The 23,737-nt window shown below is 41.8% G+C and overlaps 1 protein-coding gene across 6 annotated transcripts in view; it reads left to right on the top strand.

Annotated features, from left to right (window-relative positions):
* Positions 1 to 23,737, top strand: part of LOC140135349 (protein CEPU-1-like) — a 581,520-nt gene that overhangs the window by 334,790 nt on the left and 222,993 nt on the right. For 5 of the 6 annotated variants that reach the window (XM_072156737.1, XM_072156738.1, XM_072156739.1 and 2 more), the window contains exon 2: positions 21,265 to 21,349. In XM_072156737.1, coding sequence (XP_072012838.1) covers positions 21,265 to 21,349 — 85 coding nt within the window. Of the gene's footprint in view, positions 1 to 20,947; positions 20,967 to 21,264; positions 21,350 to 23,737 lie in introns of those variants that run through there. The other variant, XM_072156742.1, reaches the window with a different exon arrangement.

The following is a 23,737-nucleotide window of genomic DNA, read 5'->3' on the forward strand; positions in this document are numbered from 1 at the left end:
CCGTTGATACAAGGCAGGATGGATCCATGCTTTCATGTTGTTGACGCCAAATTCGGACCCTACCATCCGAATGTCGCAGCAGAAATCGAGACTCATCAGACCAGGCAACGTTTTCCCGATCTTCTACTGTCCAATTTCGATGAGCTTGTGCAAATTGTAGCCTCAGTTTCCTGTAGTTAGCTGAAAGGAGTGGCACCCGGTGTGGTCTTCTGCTGCTGTAGCCCATCTGTCTCAAAGTTCTATCAGCTCGAACCAGTCTGCCCATTCTCCTCTGACCTCTGGCATCAACAAGGCATTTCCGCCCACAGACCTGCCGCTCACTGGATATTTTTTCTTTTTCTGACCATTCTCTGTAAACCCTAGAGATGGTTGTGCGTGAAAATCCCAGTAGATCAGCAGTTTCTGAAATACTCAGACCAGCCCTTCTGGCACCAACAACCATGCCACGTTCAAAGGCACTCAAATCACCTTTCTTCCCCATACTGATGCTCGGTTTGAACTGCAGGAGATTGTCTTGACCATGTCTACATGCCTAAATGCACTGAGTTGCCGCCATGTGATTGGCTGATTAGAAATTAAGTGTTAACGAGCAGTTGGACAGGTGTACCTAATAAAGTGGCCGGTGAGTGTGTATATATATATATATATATATATATATATATATATATATATATATATATATATATATACACACACACACAGTGGGTATGGAAAGTGTTCAGACCCATTTAAATTTTCACTCTGTGTTTTATAGAAGCCAATTTCTCATTAATGGACACTCTAGGGCAGATTTATCAAGCTGTCTGAAAGTCAGAATATTCCACAGCTCACCTTTAATTTTACCAGTGCTCATCAATATTTTAAAGGGGAGCTGTGATTGGTTGCCATTGGCAACTAGAAATGTTCTGACTTTCAGACAGCTTGATAAATCTGCCCCGCGGGAGATGGTACTAGCCGACACCTGGGACCGGAGTCTAAGTGGCACCTGCTTTTCACCAGAGCCCGCTGCAAAGCCGGATGTTCTTGCTGCGGCGGGGTGCCACCAGGTTGTTCCATCGGTGCGGTGCGAGCCTGGGTGGCAGCTAAGATAGTAATGCGAAATACAGTCTAAGCCCGGGGTGACAGCAGGAGTACACCGTAGGAAGGAACACTGGAACTCACGGCAGGAACACAGGAGCTGGAACACAGAACAGGAACTAGGAGCAGGATACTGGAACACATGGACACAGGCACGGAACACGGGGACACTCAGGAGACACAGGAACACTAGGAACACAGGAGGACTTTCACTTCACAGGAAATGGCTGAAGATCCGGTGGGGAATGATGGGATTATACAGCAGAGCCGGATTCGACTAACACCAATCACCAGGATGCTGGCCCTTTAAATCCTGGAGAGCCGGCGCATGGGCAAGTCGGGACTGGAGCCACTGGAGACACTCTGCACCTCATCTTGACAGAAAAAAATTGAAATGTAGTTATTTTTGCAAATCTATTAAACAAGGAAAACTGAAATATCACTTGGTCATAAGTATTCAGACCCTTTGCTCAGTATTGAGTAGAAGCAATTTTTGAGCTATGAGTCTTCTTGTGACTAATGCAAGTCTGTTTTTACACCTGGATTTGGGGACCCTCTCTCATTCTTTCTGGAAGATCCTCTCCAGTTCCCTCAGGTTGAATGGTGAACGTTGGTGGACATTTGAGTTTAGGTCAGGGCTCTGGCTGGGCCAGTCAAGAACCGTCACAGAGTTGTTCTGCTTTGTTATTTTACCTGTGTGTTTAGTGTCATTGTCTTGTTGGAAGGTGAACCTTTGGCCCGGTCTGAGATTTTCATCCATGATATCTTTTTACTTGGCCACATTTATCTGTCTTTCAATTGCAACTGGATGCTTTAGCTCAGTCCCAGACTGCAATGATCAGCTGTAGAGTGTCTGTAATGAAGCTTTTTTGATAATCCTTGCTCCCATTACAGCAAAAAATGTTTAAACTCCAATTGTCATTGGTGCAAAAAAATTTTTTTTGGGAGCTACAATTATAAAATATACAGTTCCGACTTACATACAAATTCAACTTAAGAACAAACCTATGGAACCTATCTTGTACGTAACCCCGGGACTGCCTGTGTGTATGTAGTTTGCATTTTCTCTCCTGTTACTCGCCATACTATATGTATCCACGTGTTATTATTGTTATTAATTCTAGTACATTTCTTTTCAATTTCTGTATAATATGCTGGTTCCTGATTTCCAGTTGGTATGATGTCCCCTATAGGTGGCCGTGTAAACACAACTTTTTTGGAAGTCACTATATGTTTGCATTTTTTACTCTGCGAAAATCAAAACCGTGACTGATAGGGAAATGCAGCTTTCCCTTAAATTGACCACAGTGATAGAGTTCAGGCCGTGTTCATTGTAGTTGTAGTAGCAGTACAGTGTGTCATTGCATGTTTGCTGAATGTGTCAGCAGTGTAGGGTGTCTTACGGTATATCGGGGTGCAGGTGTTAATTACAGGGAGCTGTGCAGAGCGGAGATGCAGCGTCAAAGCAGTGAAAAGGTTAGTGCGGCCTTCCAGGATTCAACCTAGATTTACAGCCGCTAGTAAAAGAGAACAGGTTACTGCTTCAGCAATTTCTCTGCGCGTTTTATGAGCCGCACCATAAAGAAAGTTTGTGCGCTGCAGGATTTTATGGTCAGAACAGCTGGAGCTGGTGCATTAATGTCTTGTGTGTGACCCCAGAACATGATTGCGGGGTCAGGGAGGTCACCTGCCCCAACTCCCAACATCCTGTATAAGCAAACGAGTATGCACAGTTCAGGAAAGAAGCACTACTCCATGAATGCATTATTAATTGCTATGCTGCTCTGAAGTGTCTCTGGGTTAAGATTAATAGTTCTTATTGATGAAAAAGTTTATTTAAAGTGTCTTGGCTCTGTGTCAGGATGCCGAAGATTATATCTGCTCTACACTGTTGCATTTGAGATTCATGCTATATTGACCATTACTGTACATTGAGAAGTGGAGTCTGCATATTCTGTAGACTCTAACGGGTTGTCCAGCTTCAGCAAATGCATGTTTGTATAATGAACAATCATACAATTTTCCAATAGACTTTATGTATTAATTCCTAACCGTTTTCTATAGACCACTTGCTGTCATACATAATATGTCCACGGTCATCTGGTGTCACACAGGTACAGAGCTCGTTATAACTAATAGCTCTAATAACTGAGCCATGCACCTGTGTGTGCACCTGAGCCATGCACCTGTGTGACATGACCATGAATACATTTCCACTGGAAACCAGCAATGACACTTTCTGTTGAATGTTAGAAAGCACAGATCCCACCTATACCCCCTGTGAGTGAGTAATATAAATGGTATATAAAAATCAGCTTATTTTTACCCATAGTGGTAAACTTAGTTGGACACCCCAACGCGCGTTTCACACCTGTCGCTGTAAGGGGGCTTCAAGCAAGAGGTGCGAAACGCGCGTTTGGAGTCTCCAACTGGGTCTATTTCACCACTATGGGTAAGATTAGCTGATTTTTGTATACCATTTATCTTACTCACTCACCTGGGGGTATAGGTGGGATTATTATCTTGGACAACCGAGCACTGTCTTTCTATTTTAAAATCATTGGGACATATTTACCAAGGATCTGCGGACGCACTTTCGACAGATTTTCTGATGTTTTTGGGGATTGCATGGCTGTGACAGGTATTCAACAGGGGATTGTGTCACACACAATTGGATTTTGGCGCCGCTGTGCCGGCTTTCATGCGACAGAAATCGGGGAGGCGTGATGTCGGACGATCCGACTGATTCGGACTGAGTGCGGGATTTAACATTCAAGATCAAGCACTTACATGCACCAGGAAGAAGAAGGTGAACTGCGTTGGACCTGAGCAGGGAAGCGACACATGCAGGATATCGGGCACATGATCGTAGTGAATCAGGGCTCTGTGCATTATTGTCAGACAATGAACTTTAGGTGAACTCCTCCGGACGGGTAAGTAAATGCACCCCATTATTTTACTCTGTCCCTGGTGCTTTGTGGGAACATTGAGGGAATTTATTTCTTTAAAATCTAGAAATACCGTAAGTGATGATTCCCAGTTGGACCATATATGGAATTTTCTGGAACCCTGTATCTGAAACAAATAACTATTTGTGTGTCTTGTTGTTGTTGTATTTTTACTAAAGAGATGTATTGATATTTTATACTATTTTGAACCAATTGTGCTCATGTTTCCCTTGGGTTTGGATATTTTTATATGGGTTTGATGCTTGGATTAAAAAGTGGCAAATTAGATTTATACGGATTTTCAATCTTATTATTATTATTATTTATGACCAATATAATAGATTATCAAAATCAAATTGGTGGACCTCACCAGCTGACTGCTGTCACCATCAGCTGACTGAAACTGCAAGAGACAGAATAACAGCTCAGTTATGTGAAGTCAATACATAGATCTCTTCCATGATAAAATTCACACCAAGGACAATACAAGACGACACCTTGTTCACTAAGACCGTGCGCTCGATATCATTCATATATCGCTTCCCCGCTCAGGTCCGACAGAGTTCACCATCTTGTTAGTGGTGCGTCTAAATGCTTGTGACACAATTTGAAAGTTAAATCCCGCGCTCACTTGGATCATCCAACGTTTCGCCCCCTAAATTGTGTTGCATGGAAACCACAAAAGGATCACATGCACCACAATTGCAGCACACACACTTCTTATATACTTGTGCAAGCCGTTTTAGCCTCGTAAAAGGTGCACAGTCCGACAACAGTGCGTGTGCAACCCTTAGTAAATGAGCCCCAATGGGTTCTTTATTTTAAGATTAGTGTAACACTCTGCTGAGTGTAGTTGTCATAGAGTCGAATGTCTTATTTAGCATAATTCAAAACAGGTTATAGTTTCTAGAATTATGGCGATGGGTCATTGATCCAAGCATTTAATTTTCCCTTTAAAATGAGAAAGATTTGCTTTTTTCCTCTGGATCACAATTGCACAATAGATGGTAGTTTTTTTTTCAACCTTTGTCCCCATAAGAAGATTCTGTAGCGTCTCCAGTTCTCCTTGGGTGCAAGATGTGAGGTGCTGAGGAAAGATTTCCCTTTAAGATACATAATTCTAAAGAGTAATACTAAGAGTAATAGTAGGTATAATTTATACCTACAATTAAATGAATCCGGAGGAAAACATATCATCATTTTCTACAAGAAGCAAATACGGGAAGTGTTTATGTTCTCCATTAATGAATCTTCCTTATGCAGCCAACTTCATCAAAATGTCATTTAAGAAAATAATGTCCTATCCAGTCTAGTCTACGCCTCTATTTACTGTCTGCTATACTAGACAGTCAGCAGTGTGTGATGCGTTTCACAGTAATAACTTCAACTTTGAACATGATAGAATTTATTATAACTTGCCAGATGCCAGCTATTGTTGGTCCCAGAAGCTTGCAGCCTGCCATAAGTGACTGTATCCAGAAGATTCTTGTGTTCCACTGATCAGCCTTCATTGACTTTTGAAGAGGGCCTGATCATGTTATTGGGAGGTTAAGGTTAGATCCAGTGACAGTTCTTCTTTAATCCATGGTCCTAAAAAAAGATTCCATAGGACCATTGTCTTCGGTGAGATTTACAAATGGGGTGACAAATGAGAGCACGTAGCAATAGTAATCTGCTGTAGATGCAGACAAAACAAATCCTATGTGCTATTATTTACAGAGCCATATAGCATGGCTATATGGTATGGCCGTGGCTCTATTACATGACCACGGTAATAACATAGGTAATTTCAAATAATGTAATGCACTGAGTAGTAATCCTTCATATTATGTCTTACAATGGCAGGGGCTATCTATCACCAATTACTGCCATGAAATAAAGGGTGTGTGTGTAGGGGGGTGCTGTAGGAGAGAGTGGTGGTGGTCCCGAACTTGAGTATATTGTTAGCGGTAGCGAGCATGAACCGTACCGCTGCAGATTTGTCACTCTTTCCTTAATGCCCTAGAAGTCATCTCTAGAAACATTTCACCATATTATAATCACATGCAGTGCACCTTTTAAATCTGGGTCTCCAGATCTTTGGCTTTCATTTTAAGCCCCTGTTTGTCTAGTGATCAGCTGTGTCTAGGGTCTTAGGCCCCACAATTCTGTAAATTGCATCGAGCATTACATATTCAAAACTCTTCAGACTTTGGGCGCTGATCTAGAGCACATCTATTGTTAGATACCTGGAAGTGATGCCATGTAACTCCCAGTAGGATCCGGTTCCTTGGTGTTCAGGGATCTGCTTTAATAGGCTGCCTGGCTGGGGAGCTACTGAGCCTCATTATGGGATAAGTTCTCCAGAAGCTTCCATAGCCTCTATGCAGCCACTTCATAAATCTGCATGTGATAGAGCTGTCACCTGACAGAGAAACATGTGTCCTTCATGTCCTAGGCTTTATGTTTTCTCAGCAATTGCAGCTCAAATTGAGATGTTTATCCTTAAATATCATTTGGAGGGGACAGGGTAGAGAAAGCCGGGGAGAGATAAACCTCATGGTGCCCCCTCTATCTCCTGCATTTCATTAGTCACCACTCCTCCCAGCTCTGCTGCCTTTTCCATGGTTCATATCTACTTTACATGAGCAAATTATTCTAAAAACACAAACACAAGTGCAATAAACAGCCCGATATAAGGCGCTGAGCATAAGACTAGATAAGAGGAAGAAAGACAATTCTGACAGGTTTTATGGGCCTCGCTGCTCCCTCCACTACTGCAATTTATTCTGACATTTTCTTTTGGCATTTAAAGTATCTGAGTGTTTTCTACATATTTTCTGCCCCCTCTGAAGGTTTCCAGTGGTTTCATCTGCCAAGAAGATGCATCTGCACCAACAACAGAATTTACTTATTTTTCAAGGCGTCTTTATCCCTTATTTTGATTTAATATTTTTTATTCTGAAATAAGGTCATAATATTTTTTAATGAAGTGGAAAGACTATTATAAGAGAGAATGAAGATATAGCTATCGAAGTGGCAATTCTTACTGTCAGTGTTTTACCTATATTTTACCTAAGTCAGAAAATAGGGACGTATATATATATATATATATATATATATATATATATATATATATATATATAAATATATATATATACACACATATATATATATATATATATATATATATATATATATATATATATATAAAGTAGAAGATCCAGAGCAGCACAGCTAGCGGTGGGTGCAGAAGCCGGTGATCCCTTGGCCAGGGTCTCCAATATAGGTTCAGTGAAGAGGCAGCACTCCTTGTAGCGGTGAAAGGGGTGAAGCTTTATTCCATAAAAAGCGACGTTTCGGTGTACTGTTGCTTAAAGGTGTAACAGTACACCGAAACGTCGCTTTTTATGGAATAAAGCTTCACCCCTTTCACCACTACAAGGAGTGCTGCCTCTTCACTGAACCTATATATATATATATATATATATATATATATATGTATATATATATATACAGTCTATAGTAGTGAATGTTATGGTGAAGGATGAGCAGAAAAAACAGACAGAGCAGTGGAGAATTATATATCGGCAAAGATGAAAAAGATGTACAAAATAGAGAATAGCAAATGATAAAAATTTAAAAGAATATTTAGATTTTTAAAGAATTATCAGCACTGAGGGAAATTGTAGCATGTAGAGATCAGTAGAGATTTGTTAATTTGGTATGAGATAGGTTTGATGAGCTGAAAGTAGAGATCAATAGAGAATTGTCACTGGTGGGAAATGCAAAATGTAGGGATCAGTAGAGCATTGTCAATCATGAGAAATGACATAGATGAGCAGAGTTGAGAACCATAGATTATTATTGTGCCATCAAATGTAGAGATGAGCAGAATGTAGAGATCAGAAAAGAATAGTCGTTGGTGCCAGATAGTAGAAATAAGAAGAATGTCGAGAAAAGTAGGGAATTCTAAGCATTGATGGAGATGAGAAGAAAGTAGGGATCAGTACAGAAATGTTCATAGTTGGTTATGGTAGAGATGAGCAGAATATATGTATCAGTAGAGAATAACCAGTTGTTGGAGATTGTCAAAAATGATCAATGATGGGAGTGGGCAGAGGTGTTCTTATTGTAGGGATCAGTTCTGATAGAGATGGCAAATGTAAGCAAAATAAATAAATTCAATAGGTTACTATCAGTGGTATCAAAGTAGGGATGAGCAGATCCTTGGGGAATTATCTATGATGCTTGATGGTAAAAATGAGGACAATCTGTGGAGCATATAGCTATATAAACATATCTTCTCTTTTTAAAGGAGCTTGTGTTTTACTTTATGTTGATGTGCTTTGTGCAAGAGGTTTTAATAACATTGCAGATTCCTAATCAGGAAAGTGAAATCCTATCTGCAGAATATTTCTACTGTCCGGGTTAGAGGGAGATGTGTAGGGGTAACTATGCTGTGTTGTCTCTATGCTCGGAAATTACATTTTCACCTGGTATCTCTCAGTGAATGAAATTGATTTTGGCTGCTCATGTCCGGGGGGGAAGGATGGGGGGGGGGGAAGAGGCGGGGGAGTCGTGCTGCACAGTTTACACAGCACCCTTCATTACATAGCAAATGTGACTGCCGATTCCATCGCCCAATACCTCTGTTACTTTCCAGGCATTATGGAGAATGCATGTTGTCACAAGACTGACTACAGTCACTAAAGCAACTCATTCTTTAAGGGGGTTGGCCACTTTACCTCATGTTTTTTGTAATGTGTGTGTAAATGTGGGTTGCAGGATATTTTACCAATTTACCAATATACATATCCTCCTGTCTTCAGACGCAGCTGGAAGGTCATGTGATCCTAACTGTCCATGAACAATCACCCCGCCAGGACCTAAATAGTATTCATGGATATAACATCAAGGTCCTGGCAGAACAATTGTTCATGGACAGATAGAGGTAAAAAAATTATATTGGTAAAAAAATCTATCCTGTAGATGTGCAAAGCTGAGATACATACTTTAAAGGGAACCTGACACCGCTGTTTGAAAAAATTAGTTTGTGGGCAGGTTCCCATAGAGCCCTTACAGCATAAGAGCAACCTTTCTTCAGCTACTAAAATTGCTGCACAGAAAAGTAAAAAATTACCATTTATTCTAGCGGGTCGAGGTGGGTGGATACATACGTGCGAGTCCCGCGGCTGTTGGCTGAATTATAACACAAATGCCTATGGCGCATGCACTGCTTTACTGCTTAGCTTCCTGCTTCTGCGCATGGCAGCCGTAGCCATATGTGTGATAATACAGCGGACAGCCGGATGACGTTGTGAAAGGAGGTGTGAGCAAGCCGCGGGACTCACACGTATGTATCCGACCACCTCGACTTGCTACTGTCTGCCTGGTTACCAGTCACAGAATAAATGTAATTTTTTTTCTTTTCTGCGCAGCGATTTTATTAGCTAAAGAAAGCTTGCCCTTATGCGATAAGGGCTCTTTGGGTGACAGGTTCCCTTTAACATAGATGCAGCTGTCCTACCACATATTGACTCAGGGGGGTGAACACATGCACACCACACTTTTCAGTGTTTCAATTTGCAAATATATGCAGTCGCAGGTATCATTTTCTGCAAATTTCACAAATACAGGCGGTCCCCGACTTAAGAAAACCCGACTTACAGACGAGCCCTAGTTACAAACGGACTTCTCTGCCGGCCGTGACCTCTGGTGCTCTCTGGATGTTTCACTTTAGTTCCAGGCTCCAATGATCCGCTGTAGTGTGTCTGTAATGAACCTTTGTTGATGATTCTTGGGCTTTCGTATGATAAAGCCTGGCTTCCGTCCCTTACTCTGCCACCACAACAGATACAATGTGAGGCTTAGACCTCCCTATGTATCTACCAGGGCATTGCGGCACATAAAAATTTCACCACGTCCGACCTGGCGTAGTTTCATTAAAAGTCTGCAAACATTCTGCAACGGATGTTCGCAGTTTTTAAAAAGCGCTCATGCACAGGGCAGGAAGGCCGTGCACCAGCCCACTCTGCTAGTGGCCCTTCCATGTAGCATGGAAGTGGCATTGTGCTTCTATGCCAGAAAACTGCCATCCTGACCACCATCTTCTCGCTATAGGCCTGATCTATAAAACTGATTGCACCAGTTTTCTGGTTGACTTTGCACATAAAAGAAAGTGCAAATTCCTTGCACATGTATTTAAAAAGTATTTGTGCCAGTTTTTTGTTGCGGCTACACTGTGCAGTGTCGACGCCAGCACTAGGCCAAGACAGAAAATATGAGCACTTGAAGGTGTGTTAGTACTTAATCAATGTTTGCGACAGAGGTGCACCCAAAAAATGATGATGCACACTTCCCACATAATTGAAGACTGTGCATCAGTATTCAGTACTCTGGCACACCCTCGAAAGGCAAACTGCACATAGTACAGTGTGCACTACTTTTGATAAATGTGGCCATACATGTTGCACTGGAGTGCTGAACCATAAGACGTATCTGCTGCTACGCTGCTGCCCTCCATTGTAAAGAATATGTTTGCATTCCTCCCCATGAACAATTACAACAGAAGAACAAGTGTAAACAGTGAAAGATCTGTCTATCTTCAAATAAATGCATTTTCCCACTATCCTTTCTACCCCTATTTCTGTTTTTCTGGATCTCTGCTTGCAGTCATTCTTTACCTACTTCCAGTAGATAGAAATCAGACCCTGTTATGTTATGTCACGCAGATACAGGGTCCAGTACATCAAATGCCCCTGATTACATGACCATCCATAGTTATAACTAAAATATTTTTAATGGAGGTGTAACTGTACATTATAGTGGCTGGTACATTTGTAAACCACAATGTACAGTTTTGGGGGCTCCTTACAAAATGTTGCTATAGGGCCCAATAAATTCTATTTACGCCCCTGGGCCAAGTAGTTATTTTGTTTCATATGCTGCCTGTGAGAGGCACAGATAAGGCAGCAGCTACACAAAGTACCTGAGATAAAGGCGCAGCTCACTTCCGCCCTATATGGGGCTGCATACCGTAATCTTCCCTCAGCACACACTGCCAGAAGGTGAATCTCTGATTCTCTCAAGAGCTGCAGGAAGAGGGGGGATCAGAGATCTCCTGCTCTTCTAAGCATAACAGTGCACATCATCATATGGGCTGTCAGTCCAGAACTAGGAGGTATGGCAATGCAGCCGAACTTCAGACTCACCTCAGGCAGCTTTAGGAACTGAATGTTTAAGTTTGTGGGCATGGAGAGGTAATATAGGGGAATTGCTTTCTATTGGCAGTTTATGAAAATATATTTTATTTTGGGGATTAATTTGACTGACAGGTTCCCTTAAAGGGGTATTCCCATCTGGATACAGCGATCATTATCACAGGACGGCTGTGGGACATGCAGTAACTCCTGGACATTTCATATACAGAAACCTTTTGTTTCTTTCGGCAATCCCTCCAGCAGAGGTGGCCGTATCCAAGGAGTCAGTCTTGTTTGTAAGGGACCATATGACTAAATTCATGAGAAATTATCTTCACACAGGTAAAAACTTTTTAATAACATCTAATTGAAGAAATGTATATATATATGGCAGATTAATCAAACTAAATGGTAGTGCCCAGATTAGAGAATACCCCTTTAAGGTCTCTTGCACACAACTGTGTGCACAACTGGCTGCAAACAGAGGAAAGTGATCCCTTGTTTGCAGGCCCTATCCATATCTATTGGGCCTTTTCTATAATTTGCAGCGTAATCGCTCGGCACTTTCAAGATGCACAATGTTTAAAAAGTAAGAAAAAGTCGTGGGTCATAAATACTTTTGCCGTCAACTGTACATAAACGAATAAATTGCCAGTCAGTGCAGACTCTAGATCCTACCACCGGGTACAGGTCAATGTAGTTCATACATGAACATGAATGGTTTTGATTATTGCAGTATCCTGATTAAACATATCAAAATATAAGTGGTAATGCAGTCTCTTGATCATACATGAACACAGATTACACTGGTCAATGCTGGGTCTGGTTCATCTTCACTGTGAAGATTCTCAAAAGATGAACAGAATCCGTGTTAATCTTGTGGGAACCAGTCATGAAATATTGAACCTTCGTCTCCTTTTAAATCTTCCCCAAGCTCTATTTTTCTTCCTTTTAGCGCTTACAGAATAAATGGAATGTGTAATCAGAGACTGTAAAGTTGTGATTTATAAGCCACTCCTGGAGATATTTAATAACTCGCTTATAGTTTATTGCACTTTTCTGTATTACTGCCTTTTGGGATAAGGCTGGCCGAATTTTCATTCCACTGAAGGGTTGAGAGGGGAACTGTGGCAGGAAATTGACCTCTGAGAGCTTAGGGGCCTTATATCATAGACTTTAAAATCTGCAGAATCTCCCCTTTCTCGTTCTCCTTAGTCTCTGGGAAAGATGTACTGAACATATGGCCAGGATAGGGGTTATTTATAACGGGCCTGTGCAGGGTTTAATTCTACGCCGCATATGAAAATTCCCCGGCTGCAGTGAGTGCGCAGGGACAGGAGCGCCTCACTGCGGCCGCATTCCCCTTCACACCTTTCTATGCCCCCAGGCGTGGAGGTGGCAGAGATAGGACAATAATTGCAAGTGCTAGCATTTGCGATTATTTCAGGGTTTATAAGCCACTGGCATGGCACATAAGCCCTGAAAAATACCCCCCATGATGTGAGTTTCTCACATTGTTGCTACAAAGAAACAATTACAGATTCACATTTCTGAGAAAAAAAGAATTCAGAGAACATGATTTATGCCAAGTTAACAAAAATAACTCTTCAACTGGAAGGCCATAACTACTCTACTGACCCAAATGAAAGTTACATCCTGTTTTTAAAAATCTTGCTGGACCTGCATGAATGTGAAGTGTGAGCTGCAAGTTGAAATAATTTTTATTGAAAATGTCTTTCCACCGCGCCTGTCCAGTGCGGCACTTCCCATCAGTAATGGTCTTTCTACAGTGGGCGCCTGCTTCAGCCTAATACTAGCCTCAGCCTAACACCACTATGGCCAGTTATAGGTTGCAGCAATTACTCACCATTGATCTGCAGGAGTAAAAGGTGGTGCTGTGCTGGACTACAGCTGGTGAATATGGGGGAAGATATTCTGTTGCAAAGGGCTATAAGTAATTTTGGTTTGTAATATGGGTAATATATGGGCTGAAATATGTATGAATAATGTGCTGTTAAAATACCATAACTTGTTTCCTATAATGTGCTTATTGCCCATGCATCTAGGAACATTGTGGCAGATTAATCAAAAGTGTCTGAAGTAGACTAAACATTTTTATCCTGCACCAGGTTTATCGCTGCCTCTGATAAAACCAGTGTAGTGTAAAACCATCTAATCTTACTTTGAACGTCCTATAACTTGGCTTAGTTCACCCAATAAAACTGTGCCAAAATTCTGGTGAATCTGCATAATATTTGGTGCCCTTTGCCAGTGATGTCATGTCCTTTTTTAAATTTTTTTAGTTCAAATTACGGTAACAGAAAACTGTCGTAAACACATTGATAAAACTGCCTCATTGTGGCTTTTCATGAATTTGAGGTTGCTTAGATGTGGTTTCCTGCAGATGGCAGCTGGCATTCTTAAGAAGACTGTGGTTAGTCCTCCATATCACTGTTTGTGGGCTCACTATGACGTTGTAACCCATAGTAGCTGCCTCATTTTTTCCAGATAGATAAAATTTGAGAGCTCTCAGTTGTAGGCATCTTTAATTGGCAAATTAAAAAAGTTTAAGGATAATTAAAAGCTTTTGACACTTCATCAGGCCTGGTATAACACAATACCTGAAGAAATACTTATTTATACACAAAAAGACGACGCAATATTGTGGTTGATGAGACAAGTAATAAGAAATGGTACCATCATAGTGAGGAGAAGAATAAACTAGGGCTCACTCATGCATTGAGGAATAACGCAACTATGATGTGGGTGAAAAAAGTAACCAATCTTCATCTCTTCTTAAGTGCTGAAGCTTTTAGCTACCAATGTCAGGGTCCATCACAATCCATATAAAACTCTTTTAGGAATTCAGCCACTGCTTGGTCATGTGCTTTTTCCTACAGGTAACTAGAAATCTGATCTTCATCCTAGGTCTTTTTAGTGATCATGTGTCACCTTACGGTTACTCTATCGCAGTCCATGTTATGACACAATGAAGTCAGACATTAATATATAGGGAGCTGATTTATTCAAGGTAGTACTAGAGGCATAATTTTCCTTTCCAATCTTGGGAAGCTAATTTGCATATTTTTACCCAGAATTCTGCATTATACACTTTAAAACTGTGCAGGCCTACAAAGACAGTCACAAAAATATTTCCTTTCCTGTCCCTTTGTCTCATTTCATATGGTCCTCTGTGAATGCATTACTGATGGTGAATCCCTACAGCTCATACGTTTTGTCCGAAGTGTGGAAAACAACTGTATTTATCATCCATAGAGCAGTAAAACAACAAATATTTTCTGTTTGACTCTGATGCATTCCATGTGTCTCTACATGGAGGATGAATGAGCACAGAACACCGTCCATCAGGTGGTTTATACCAGAATTCCAAGTATAGATTCTATCAATTTCATTTAGAAAATCTATAAAATATGGCATCTGAAACACTAAATGGATATTGGTTGGGAGCTCCAAGAATTATGATCCCCTATATTTACCTGTGAGAACGTAGAAGAGGTCCAAACTGCTGACCTGATTGCCAGACTAAGGGGTTAGTGTGAAAGTTGCAGTTTTGCTCCAGCCTTCTCTGTGTGGATAAAGGATAACATGTTGAGATCCTAAACTGCATTGTTCACATGATAAATGATAAAAGAATGCATATTAATAGCATCTGTCATACAGGTAGATTGTAAGCCCTTTCAGTGGGTCCTTTTCCCTTTTTGTGATAATCACTCACCCAGTTAGCTTTTATCTATTATGATTGTTTTTTGTATTTTGTATCTTAACCTTCTCATATGTACAATACAGTAGTCTGAAAATCATAGCCCTCCAAAATAGATACGGTACTCATTATAAATCTAGATGGTTCCTTGTTTACAGAAAACAACACATATTGATTATTCAGATATCAGGGGTATTTCAGAGCCTTCAGGGTGTAGCTTTATAGCCCTTCTGTACATTGGGGAAAGTGAAGGCTGATGAGAACATGGGGATGATGGGTAATATGAGAAGATGATGGGTGGATGAATGCGCTCTGTAAGATTACTGTAACAATGTGATAACCCTGAACTTCTCTGTACACTTACAGTCTTGGATATTCCACAAAAAGCTACATAAATTAGCCCTAATACATGTTAATTTGGTGTAGACACTGCACTCCTGGGAGAGAACTGGAGCGGATCCAGGACCATTAGGAGATATCAGAGAGGACAAGATTCTGGAGGTTGGGCTTCGATTAGATCAGTGATAATAAAGACGCTGAAAGCTTCTGAATCTTAGATCTGAAATTCAGTTGATTATTGTTATTTTGGGTAGTATTCCCTACTGACTGTATCCAGTGTAAAGACCTGAATATACAGTTATAAATAGTCTGTATACTATACATTGGGGAACATGTGTGCCTGCTTTATTTTTTTCCTGTTTTATGGTTTAATGAATCTAGAATTTGAGGAGTTAAAAAGGGTGATTTGGAACACTAAACCGCCCACAACACTGCACAAAAAGTGACCATGGTAAAGGGCGATTGTGCGAATTCACCACTGTACCCAAAAAACTTGCAGTTCCAGTACATCTGTCATGATGGTGCTTTGTCATGTGTATTTGCAACATGATGATTTATATATTATTGTTTTAGGGAAGCACTGCACTACAACTATGTCAGTTTCTTCCACTACATAGTTAGCAGATTTGTTGTTAATTATGGTATATAAAGAATTTGGCTCCACAGTTGGTGGCTCTAGTAAAAGAATCAGGAAAAGGAGAGAAAAGTGTCACTATCTCTGAACCCACTCTACAGTCACTGTTTCCCAAGCTACACAAAAGACTTCTCACAGTGTGTGGGGAGAGGATCATGGCCCTGTGACATCAGGGCGAACCACGTGGAGAATACAGTATGTTGGCTGTGCGCCTTTGTATTAACTGCAGATGAGCAGATCCTGATCTGTTAACGTCTTCTGCCAAGTGATTATCTATTAATTGTGACAAGAGGAAACGTAATAAAGTGAATTAGACTCGTCACTTGTCAGCCGCTGTTCAGTGTCAGTCCTGGTGACTCAATTCCTTATAGATACTGAGCTGCAGAAGCAGTCAACTTGTTCTTTATTAACCCTTGTTCGCCTGGCCCTGCCCTTGATGTGCAGCTTTCATTTATTCATTCAACACCTTATGAAGCCTAATAATTGCCATTATGTGTAATCATTATTTGGATGGTTCCTCTTTGTGAGGGTGTATCCACACGGTCAGTTTTTCTGATGCACTTTTTGGAGCCAAAAGCTGGTGTGGATCATAATGGGTGACTTATCATTGAGAAAAGCTGCTTCTCCTCTATTTTCACTCCACTCCTGGTTTGGACATCAAAAACTGCATCTGAAAAACTCAATGTGTGGACGCACCCTAAGGAAAGGGTGATGCCAATAGCACTCGAACATGCACAAATAGCTCAGCCACTCAGGATGCAAAATCAGTGTTACTGCTTGTACAGAGATGTAGTGCTAGACAGGGAAGACAAAGCATTGGAGCTCTACATCATACAGTAATCTATTACATCACAAGGAAAAAGATAACATAATGGTAAAATAGTGTTACTGTATATATTTGCTAACGCAATATTAACAGCTATGTAATCAGGCAAATCTCCTTTTCTCACCTGTGCTGATGCATATGAAAACGCATGTGTTATCACGTGTGAATGCACCCTAACATATAACCACCTACGTTATAAAACGCCTATATATAATAAAAAGATCAACACATAGCAGCATCACAGTATGTGTGTATATTTCTGAAAGTACCACCTCCTAAAAGACTATATTTTTTTTATTAAAACACTGTTTTGTTTTTTCGCTATTATACTCTTTGGAAGCTTCCCCCTATCTGCAGAACACCCCTTTCCTGTGCAAATAGATCTGCTCAAAGAGGTTGCACTGTATATATACTGTGCTGTGTGTGTGAGATCTGATGCCATTCATTAGAACTGATGGGGAGCCTGAGCTCTGGCTTTATTACTCACATTTCTACTATATTCAAATTTTCAAGCAAACTGACAAACGGCTGCAGATAGCTAATGAGTGTAAATTAGAGAATTGCTTATTTTGGTGCAGAGCTAGGAAAAAGTTTTTATACTTTACAGTTAAGCATTAAGCTGTCCCACCTCTCCGTGACTGATGGTTCTGTTTGCAGAGATGTAATGGGTCGGCTCCCCTGAAGGCTGTGTATGAAGACTGCTCTGTATAGCGAGAGCAGTGATAACAGTGCGCCTTGTAACTCAGAAGCTGGCGGGAATGCATCCTGATGTACTGGGTGCACCGGCATATAAGTTATGCGCCACATGCACAGCTCTCAGGGGAGCCAGCCAATTACAGTCCTGGAGGCACAGAGAGGCAGTACAGCTTGGCTTTATCTCTCAGGTGTCCGCCCACATGACTGGATGAGTATCATTAGTACTGTATAAGTTGGATAAAAAATAACAAGATGCAGAAAATAATTATCACTGCATTAAGAAAGTAATATGTGATGACAGGTTCCCTTTAATTACTCAGATTAGTTCAGGTTCTATAAAAAGGTAATCATTAGTACTGTATAAGTTGGATAAAAAATAACAAGATGCAGAAAATAATTATCACTGCATGGCAAATGTCCCTCCAACAGTGAGGGTTAAAGCCTACAAATGACATTTCGGCGAATAGAGGTTATGGCATGGCGGAGACATTACAGAACATTAACAAGGAGTATTAATGGCAGGATAAGCACAGCAGGCCTGTGTACCCGTGAACTGCTACTCTGTTTATCCCCCATTAATAAGCTTTCAATAATCCACCGCTATTTATGTGCCATAAATAAGCTCCGCAGCCCTCTCCACTCATTTATTTCCCAGCTTGTCAGTTTGGCAAAGGGACGGTTCTCATCGCCTTAAAGTGGAATTGTGGTAATTATTTTTGAAGCCTGAGCTGGCAGAGAAGGGACTGTAAAGGCCCTATATGAGCTTAAGGGGGTCCTCAAGGGGGTTCCAGTGTTTGATGAAGGTCCTCAGAGTTAATTTATCCCAGCACTTTGCACATTGGTAATTAAATGTGACCAACATGTCTGAGGCCAAATTACTGCTAATAGTGGTGTCATGATGGAATAGGAGACAATAATCATGGCGTGACCTCAGAACATCCAACAAGATAAGCATTGCATCCAAGGAAATCTACCAGTTCTTTATCCATCATGCAGTGCTCTCACTAACCTGTGCTGACCTGCTGTGCCTACACGCTATGTGGCCGCTGCTACCTTCTACATTATTAACCATGCACTGCACATGTGCCAGACAAATGGGGTTGTGTTATCTGGCCTGCTTCTTTGGGGGAGTGTGGAAAGGTGACATTCTTTTTTTCTGAATGGGAAGGACTGAAATGAGGGAGGGGCTGCATTGAGGGGTCATTAGAAACGAGGAAGCTAAAGAAATAAGGCAAGTTAATCACCCTGTAGCCCACTTTTAATACAGCCCCCTTTTCTGTGGCCAGCCCTTAAAAGTACTACAGAAGAGAGGGCACTATAAGGAAGGGGCTACAGAAAAGAATACAACTATAGGCTACTGTGGGCCGGGCAACATTACTATTGGCAACTGTGGGAAAGGCACAGTGACTAATGGCTACTGTAGAGAAGGCACCATGGCTGTTGCCTAATGTGGGTCAGGCACCATGAATGTTGCCTACTATGATGCAAGCACTATGGCTGTTGCCTACTGTGGTGGCAGGCACCAGGACAATTAGCTACTGTGGGGCAGGCACCCTGACAATTGGCTACTGTGGGAAGGCACCATGTTCAGTTTTTTGGTTGCCCTCATGGCTAATTGTAATGGTAATGTTGTATAATGTAGCTACTTGGCAGCTTGCTTAAATGTAAAGAAGTAAACACATTTAAACAGTAATAAAATTACATTAGTCCCTTTTAAAGCACTTACAAGGCTGATGTGGCCCCCCAGTGAAAAGGAGTTTGACACCCCTTATGTACAGCATAATTGTAGTTGTGGTGGAGCTTCTCTGTTAGATTTGTATGGGAACACTTTATTAGGTACACCATGCTAGTAACGGGTTGGACCCCCTTTTGCCTTCAGCATAGAATCAACAAGGTGCTGGATGCTCCTCAGAGATTTTGGTCCATATTGACATGATGGCATCACACAGTTGCCGCAGATTTGTCGGCTGCACATCCATGATGCGAATCTCCCGTTCCACCACATCCCAAAGATGCTCTATTGGATTGAGATCTGGTGACTGTGGAGGCCATTTGAGTACAGTGACCTCATTGTCATGTTTAAGAAACCAGTCTGAGATGATTCCAGCTTTATGACATGGCACATTATCCTGCTGAAAGTAGCCATCAGATGTTGGGTACATTGTGGTCATAAAGGGATGGACATGGTCAGCAACAATACTCAGGTAGGCTGTGGCGTTGCAACGATGCTCAATTGGTACCAAGGGGCCCAAAGAGTGCCAAGAAAATATTCCCCACACCATGACACCACCACCACCAGCCTGAACCGTTGGTGTAAGGCAGGATGGATCCATGCTTTCATGTTGTTGACACCAAATTCTGACCCTACCATCCGAATGTCGCAGCAGAAATCGAGACTCATCAGACCAGGCAATCTTCTACTGTCCAATTTCGATGAGCTTGTGCAAATTGTAGCCTCAGTTTCCTGTTCTCAGCTGAAAGGAGTGGAACCCGGTGTGGTCTTCTGCTGCTGTAGCCCATCTGCCTCAAAGTTCGACATACTGTGCGTTCAGAGATGCTCTTCTGCCTACCTTGGTTGTAACGGGTGGCGATTTGAGTCACTGTTTCCTTTCTATCTGCTCGAACCAGTCTGCCCATTCTCCTCTGTCCTCTGGCATCAACAAGGCATTTCCGCCCACAGAACTGCCGCTCACTGGATGTTTTTTCTTTTTTGGACCATTCTCTGTAAACCCTAGAGATGGTTGTGCGTGAAAATCCCAGTAGATCAGCAGTTTCTGAAATACTTAGACCAGCCCTTCTGGCACCAACAACCATGCCACGTTCAAAGGCCTCAAATCACCTTTCTTCCCCATACTGATGCTCGGTTTGAACTGCAGGAGATTGTCTTGACCATGTCTACATGCCTAAATGCACTGAGTTGCCGCCATGTGATTGGCTGATTAGAAATTAAGTGTTAACGAGCAGTTGGACAGGTGTACCTAATAAAGTGGCCGGTGAGTGTATATGCTGCTCCTCTACACATCATCCAAAAGGAATACAGCACCTGATTTTGGGTCACAATAAAATGATGCAAATAAAAATAAAAATTGTGATGTGACGTGGCCCTATACTGAGTAGCTGTGTGACTAGCAATATACTGCATTGTATAAACACTATATTACTCATAACCTATAACACTACTGTATGTGGTACTGTATCTGAATCTATTACTACTTATGTATGTGACTTTATTATAATACTATATTTTACTATCACTATAACACACATCACATCTGTATATAAAGAGTTTTAGAATGTCTCCGAACCACCTGGAAACTACTGGATGACACTGTGCAGAACCCCGAGGCGACACTGCATAGCTGTGTGGCACTTTCCCTATATATCATGTGCTGTATGCCACTATATGCCCTCATTTACCTGTACATCTATTAGTCAGGAAACATGATGTGACACTCTATATAACTGCATAACAGTGCCTGGCATTGCACCCTCCGCTGCCGCACAGCAGGACAGTCCCGGGGCCCGGGGCCCTCAGAAGCTACAGGTGGGGGCGCACTATAAGGAGGAGACGGAGGAGGGTCAGTCAGACGGCTGCGGGGAGGGAGTGAGGCGGCGGCAGCGCAGAGCCCCTCAGTCACACACAGTCCCCGGCAGTCAGTGAGCGGCTCCGGAGACATGTAGCAGTGAGAGCCCCGGGGGCCCCTGGTGCTGCTGTTGTCGGTGTCGGCTGCACTGCTTGTGGTTGTCGGCGGGCGGGGGAGGGGGCAGGATGATGGGGGTCGTCGCCCCCTGGAGGTGGCTGCTCGCCCTGTGTCTCAGGCTGCTCTTTCTTGTGCCCGCAGGAGTGCCGGTGCGGAGCGGGGACGCAGGATTCCCCAAAGCCATGGACAACGTGACGGTGCGGCAGGGGGACAGCGCCATCCTCAGGTAAGAGCGCTCTCTGGGGTTGTTACATAAGTGCGCTGTATAATGTATGTCATATACCTCTGGGGTTCTGCTCATATGTGCGTTATATAGAGAACAGGTAATGCTATAATGCTGTGCGGTAACTTGTAGCAGGATCATATAACTAATATGTACGGATGTCTGTACAAGGAGAATGGATAATATGTCTTCTGTGTGTATTATAGACCTCTCTAGAGGTTATTTAGGCTCAGTCCAGGTTATTAGTGTATGTTATAGGTATTCTATATATTTCGAGGTGGGTAGACTGGTTAGAGGAGGTTGGAGAATGTATTCATTCTATACTGTATGTAGCTGCGTGTTCCCTACCAGCCTGCACAGTGTTACTACCAAAAGGTATACTTTACCAGTCCCGTTAGAGGATGGGGCTGGTAGTTTTTAGATGAAAAAGTGATAACCCTATGTATGTCGGTATCATATACCACTGGAGTAGTGTAGAGTATATAGATAGATGTTATGTGTATAATGTGCCTATGAAGATCTATACAGGGGATGTAGTCATTCAATAAATAATTTATAAGTGCATGTAATATGTGTATTGTATACCCGTAGACATGTGGTTGGTACAAGTGGCACGGCCTGTAATATTTCTGTATGTAGAGCATATTATAGTATTTCATGCATATCATATCTCTGGTGATCTAATTGTATAGAGGGGTGCAAGGTTCTTGTCATCCGCATGGAGGGTGTAACTTGAGGGGGTGCCATTGCAGCTGGGCCCAGGAGCAGTAAGGTACCCAAGTGATGTCTCTTCCTGTACTGTCATGAATACAGTTATATAGTTGGGGGACATGTTGTTGTAATGTTTCTGCCTTGGGACCCAGCAACTTTATTTCCACTTTTACTCTTACAATATATCTGTATTATGCCCCTCTGGAATCTGGCTGTACAGAGTCTTTTGTTTTATGTATATAAGAGTTAAGGGCCTCTTCCTCTGGATCCCCGCAAGTTCCCCCCTTGAAACCACATAGGTAAAATTTGGGCCTTGCATATACCCTATCCTTTTTTTGTGGCAAGCATTATGTGCCTGTTATGTTAGTGGATTGTGTAAATATGTATATTATATACCTGTTGGGTCAGGCTGCTCGATAAGGTTAATGTCAGCATCTGTAACATATAAGTACAGTGTATATATGATTGGTATATGTGCATTATATAGCTCTGTAAAGGAAATAGGGGTTCTCTTGATATTATTTAATAAATACAGACATAACTGTACATGTGATAATTATGTATATTATATACTGTCAATACAGGGAACTGCAGTATGTATATAAGTGTATGTTATGTGTGTATATATACCTTCTTCTATAGAGGAGCCTAGCTCTGTATAGATTAAGTTCAGTGTATAGACCTGGTTGTCTGGTCATATAGAAGGGAAAGAAGTCTGTCTTATATGTGTATTCAACATTTTATGCGGGCTGTGAGTCTAATAGTACAGTGTATATTGTATGTTATATGTGTATTAGGTAGACAAATTCTAAGATGAAGCCAAACTCTTAAAAATATGTTTATTCCACCAAATGTAAACTGCACCATTTCACTTTCTGACTGAAGGCATTTATGAGCTGGAAAATGCCTTCATTGAGAGGGTGAAACATAGCAGTTTACATTTGGCCGGAATAAATGTGTTGTGCTGCTTGATCTTGCAGTTTGTCTATGGATTGGTAAGGTCAGGGCAGCCTTTGAAAGCTTGCACCCCGCATTTTTGTACATGTTTGTGTTTGAATATATGTGTATATTAAATATGGATTATCTTATTGTGTTTTTTGTATGTTTTGGATATACTAGAGACATGGCAATGTGTTGGCTGCAGGTTTCTCATATGGGATTTGTGAGCTGCAAGTTATTTGATTAAAACACTATGGCCGCTTACCCACTAGCGAGCACAGTCCAAGAAAAATGTTCCATATGTTGGAGGGATTTCCCGGACTGAACCTCAATTCACTGGACTGAACTGAATTGAAGCCAAGGATACCAGGTTCGGTCCAGGAAATCTCTCCAAAGCACAGAGTTTTGCTCAGACTGCACTTGCTCGTGGGTAAGTGGCCTTGGGGTGTGTATAATAACAATGTAGTTGCCTCCCGCAGTTGATCACATAGATATATGTATAGAATAGTCTTCTGCTATGGGGGCTGTGTGCCCCCCTCCTTGCAGCATGTCTCCTGGCCTGGCAATGCCTGATGTTTCCTCTGCAGCTGTGGTTGGAAGCGGTGATGATCCTATTACCCTCATTAATTACCCCTGCCGTTGTATGACTTGAGAAGTGTCTCCGGGCTGGACGACAGCAGAATGCCCAGTGTTAGGGGTGGTGTTTGGGGGGCATAGGATGTACTCTCTCAATGGTGGCTA

Source organism: Engystomops pustulosus, chromosome 6 (genome assembly GCF_040894005.1).
Source record: "Engystomops pustulosus chromosome 6, aEngPut4.maternal, whole genome shotgun sequence".
Classification (NCBI taxonomy): domain Eukaryota; kingdom Metazoa; phylum Chordata; class Amphibia; order Anura; family Leptodactylidae; genus Engystomops; species Engystomops pustulosus.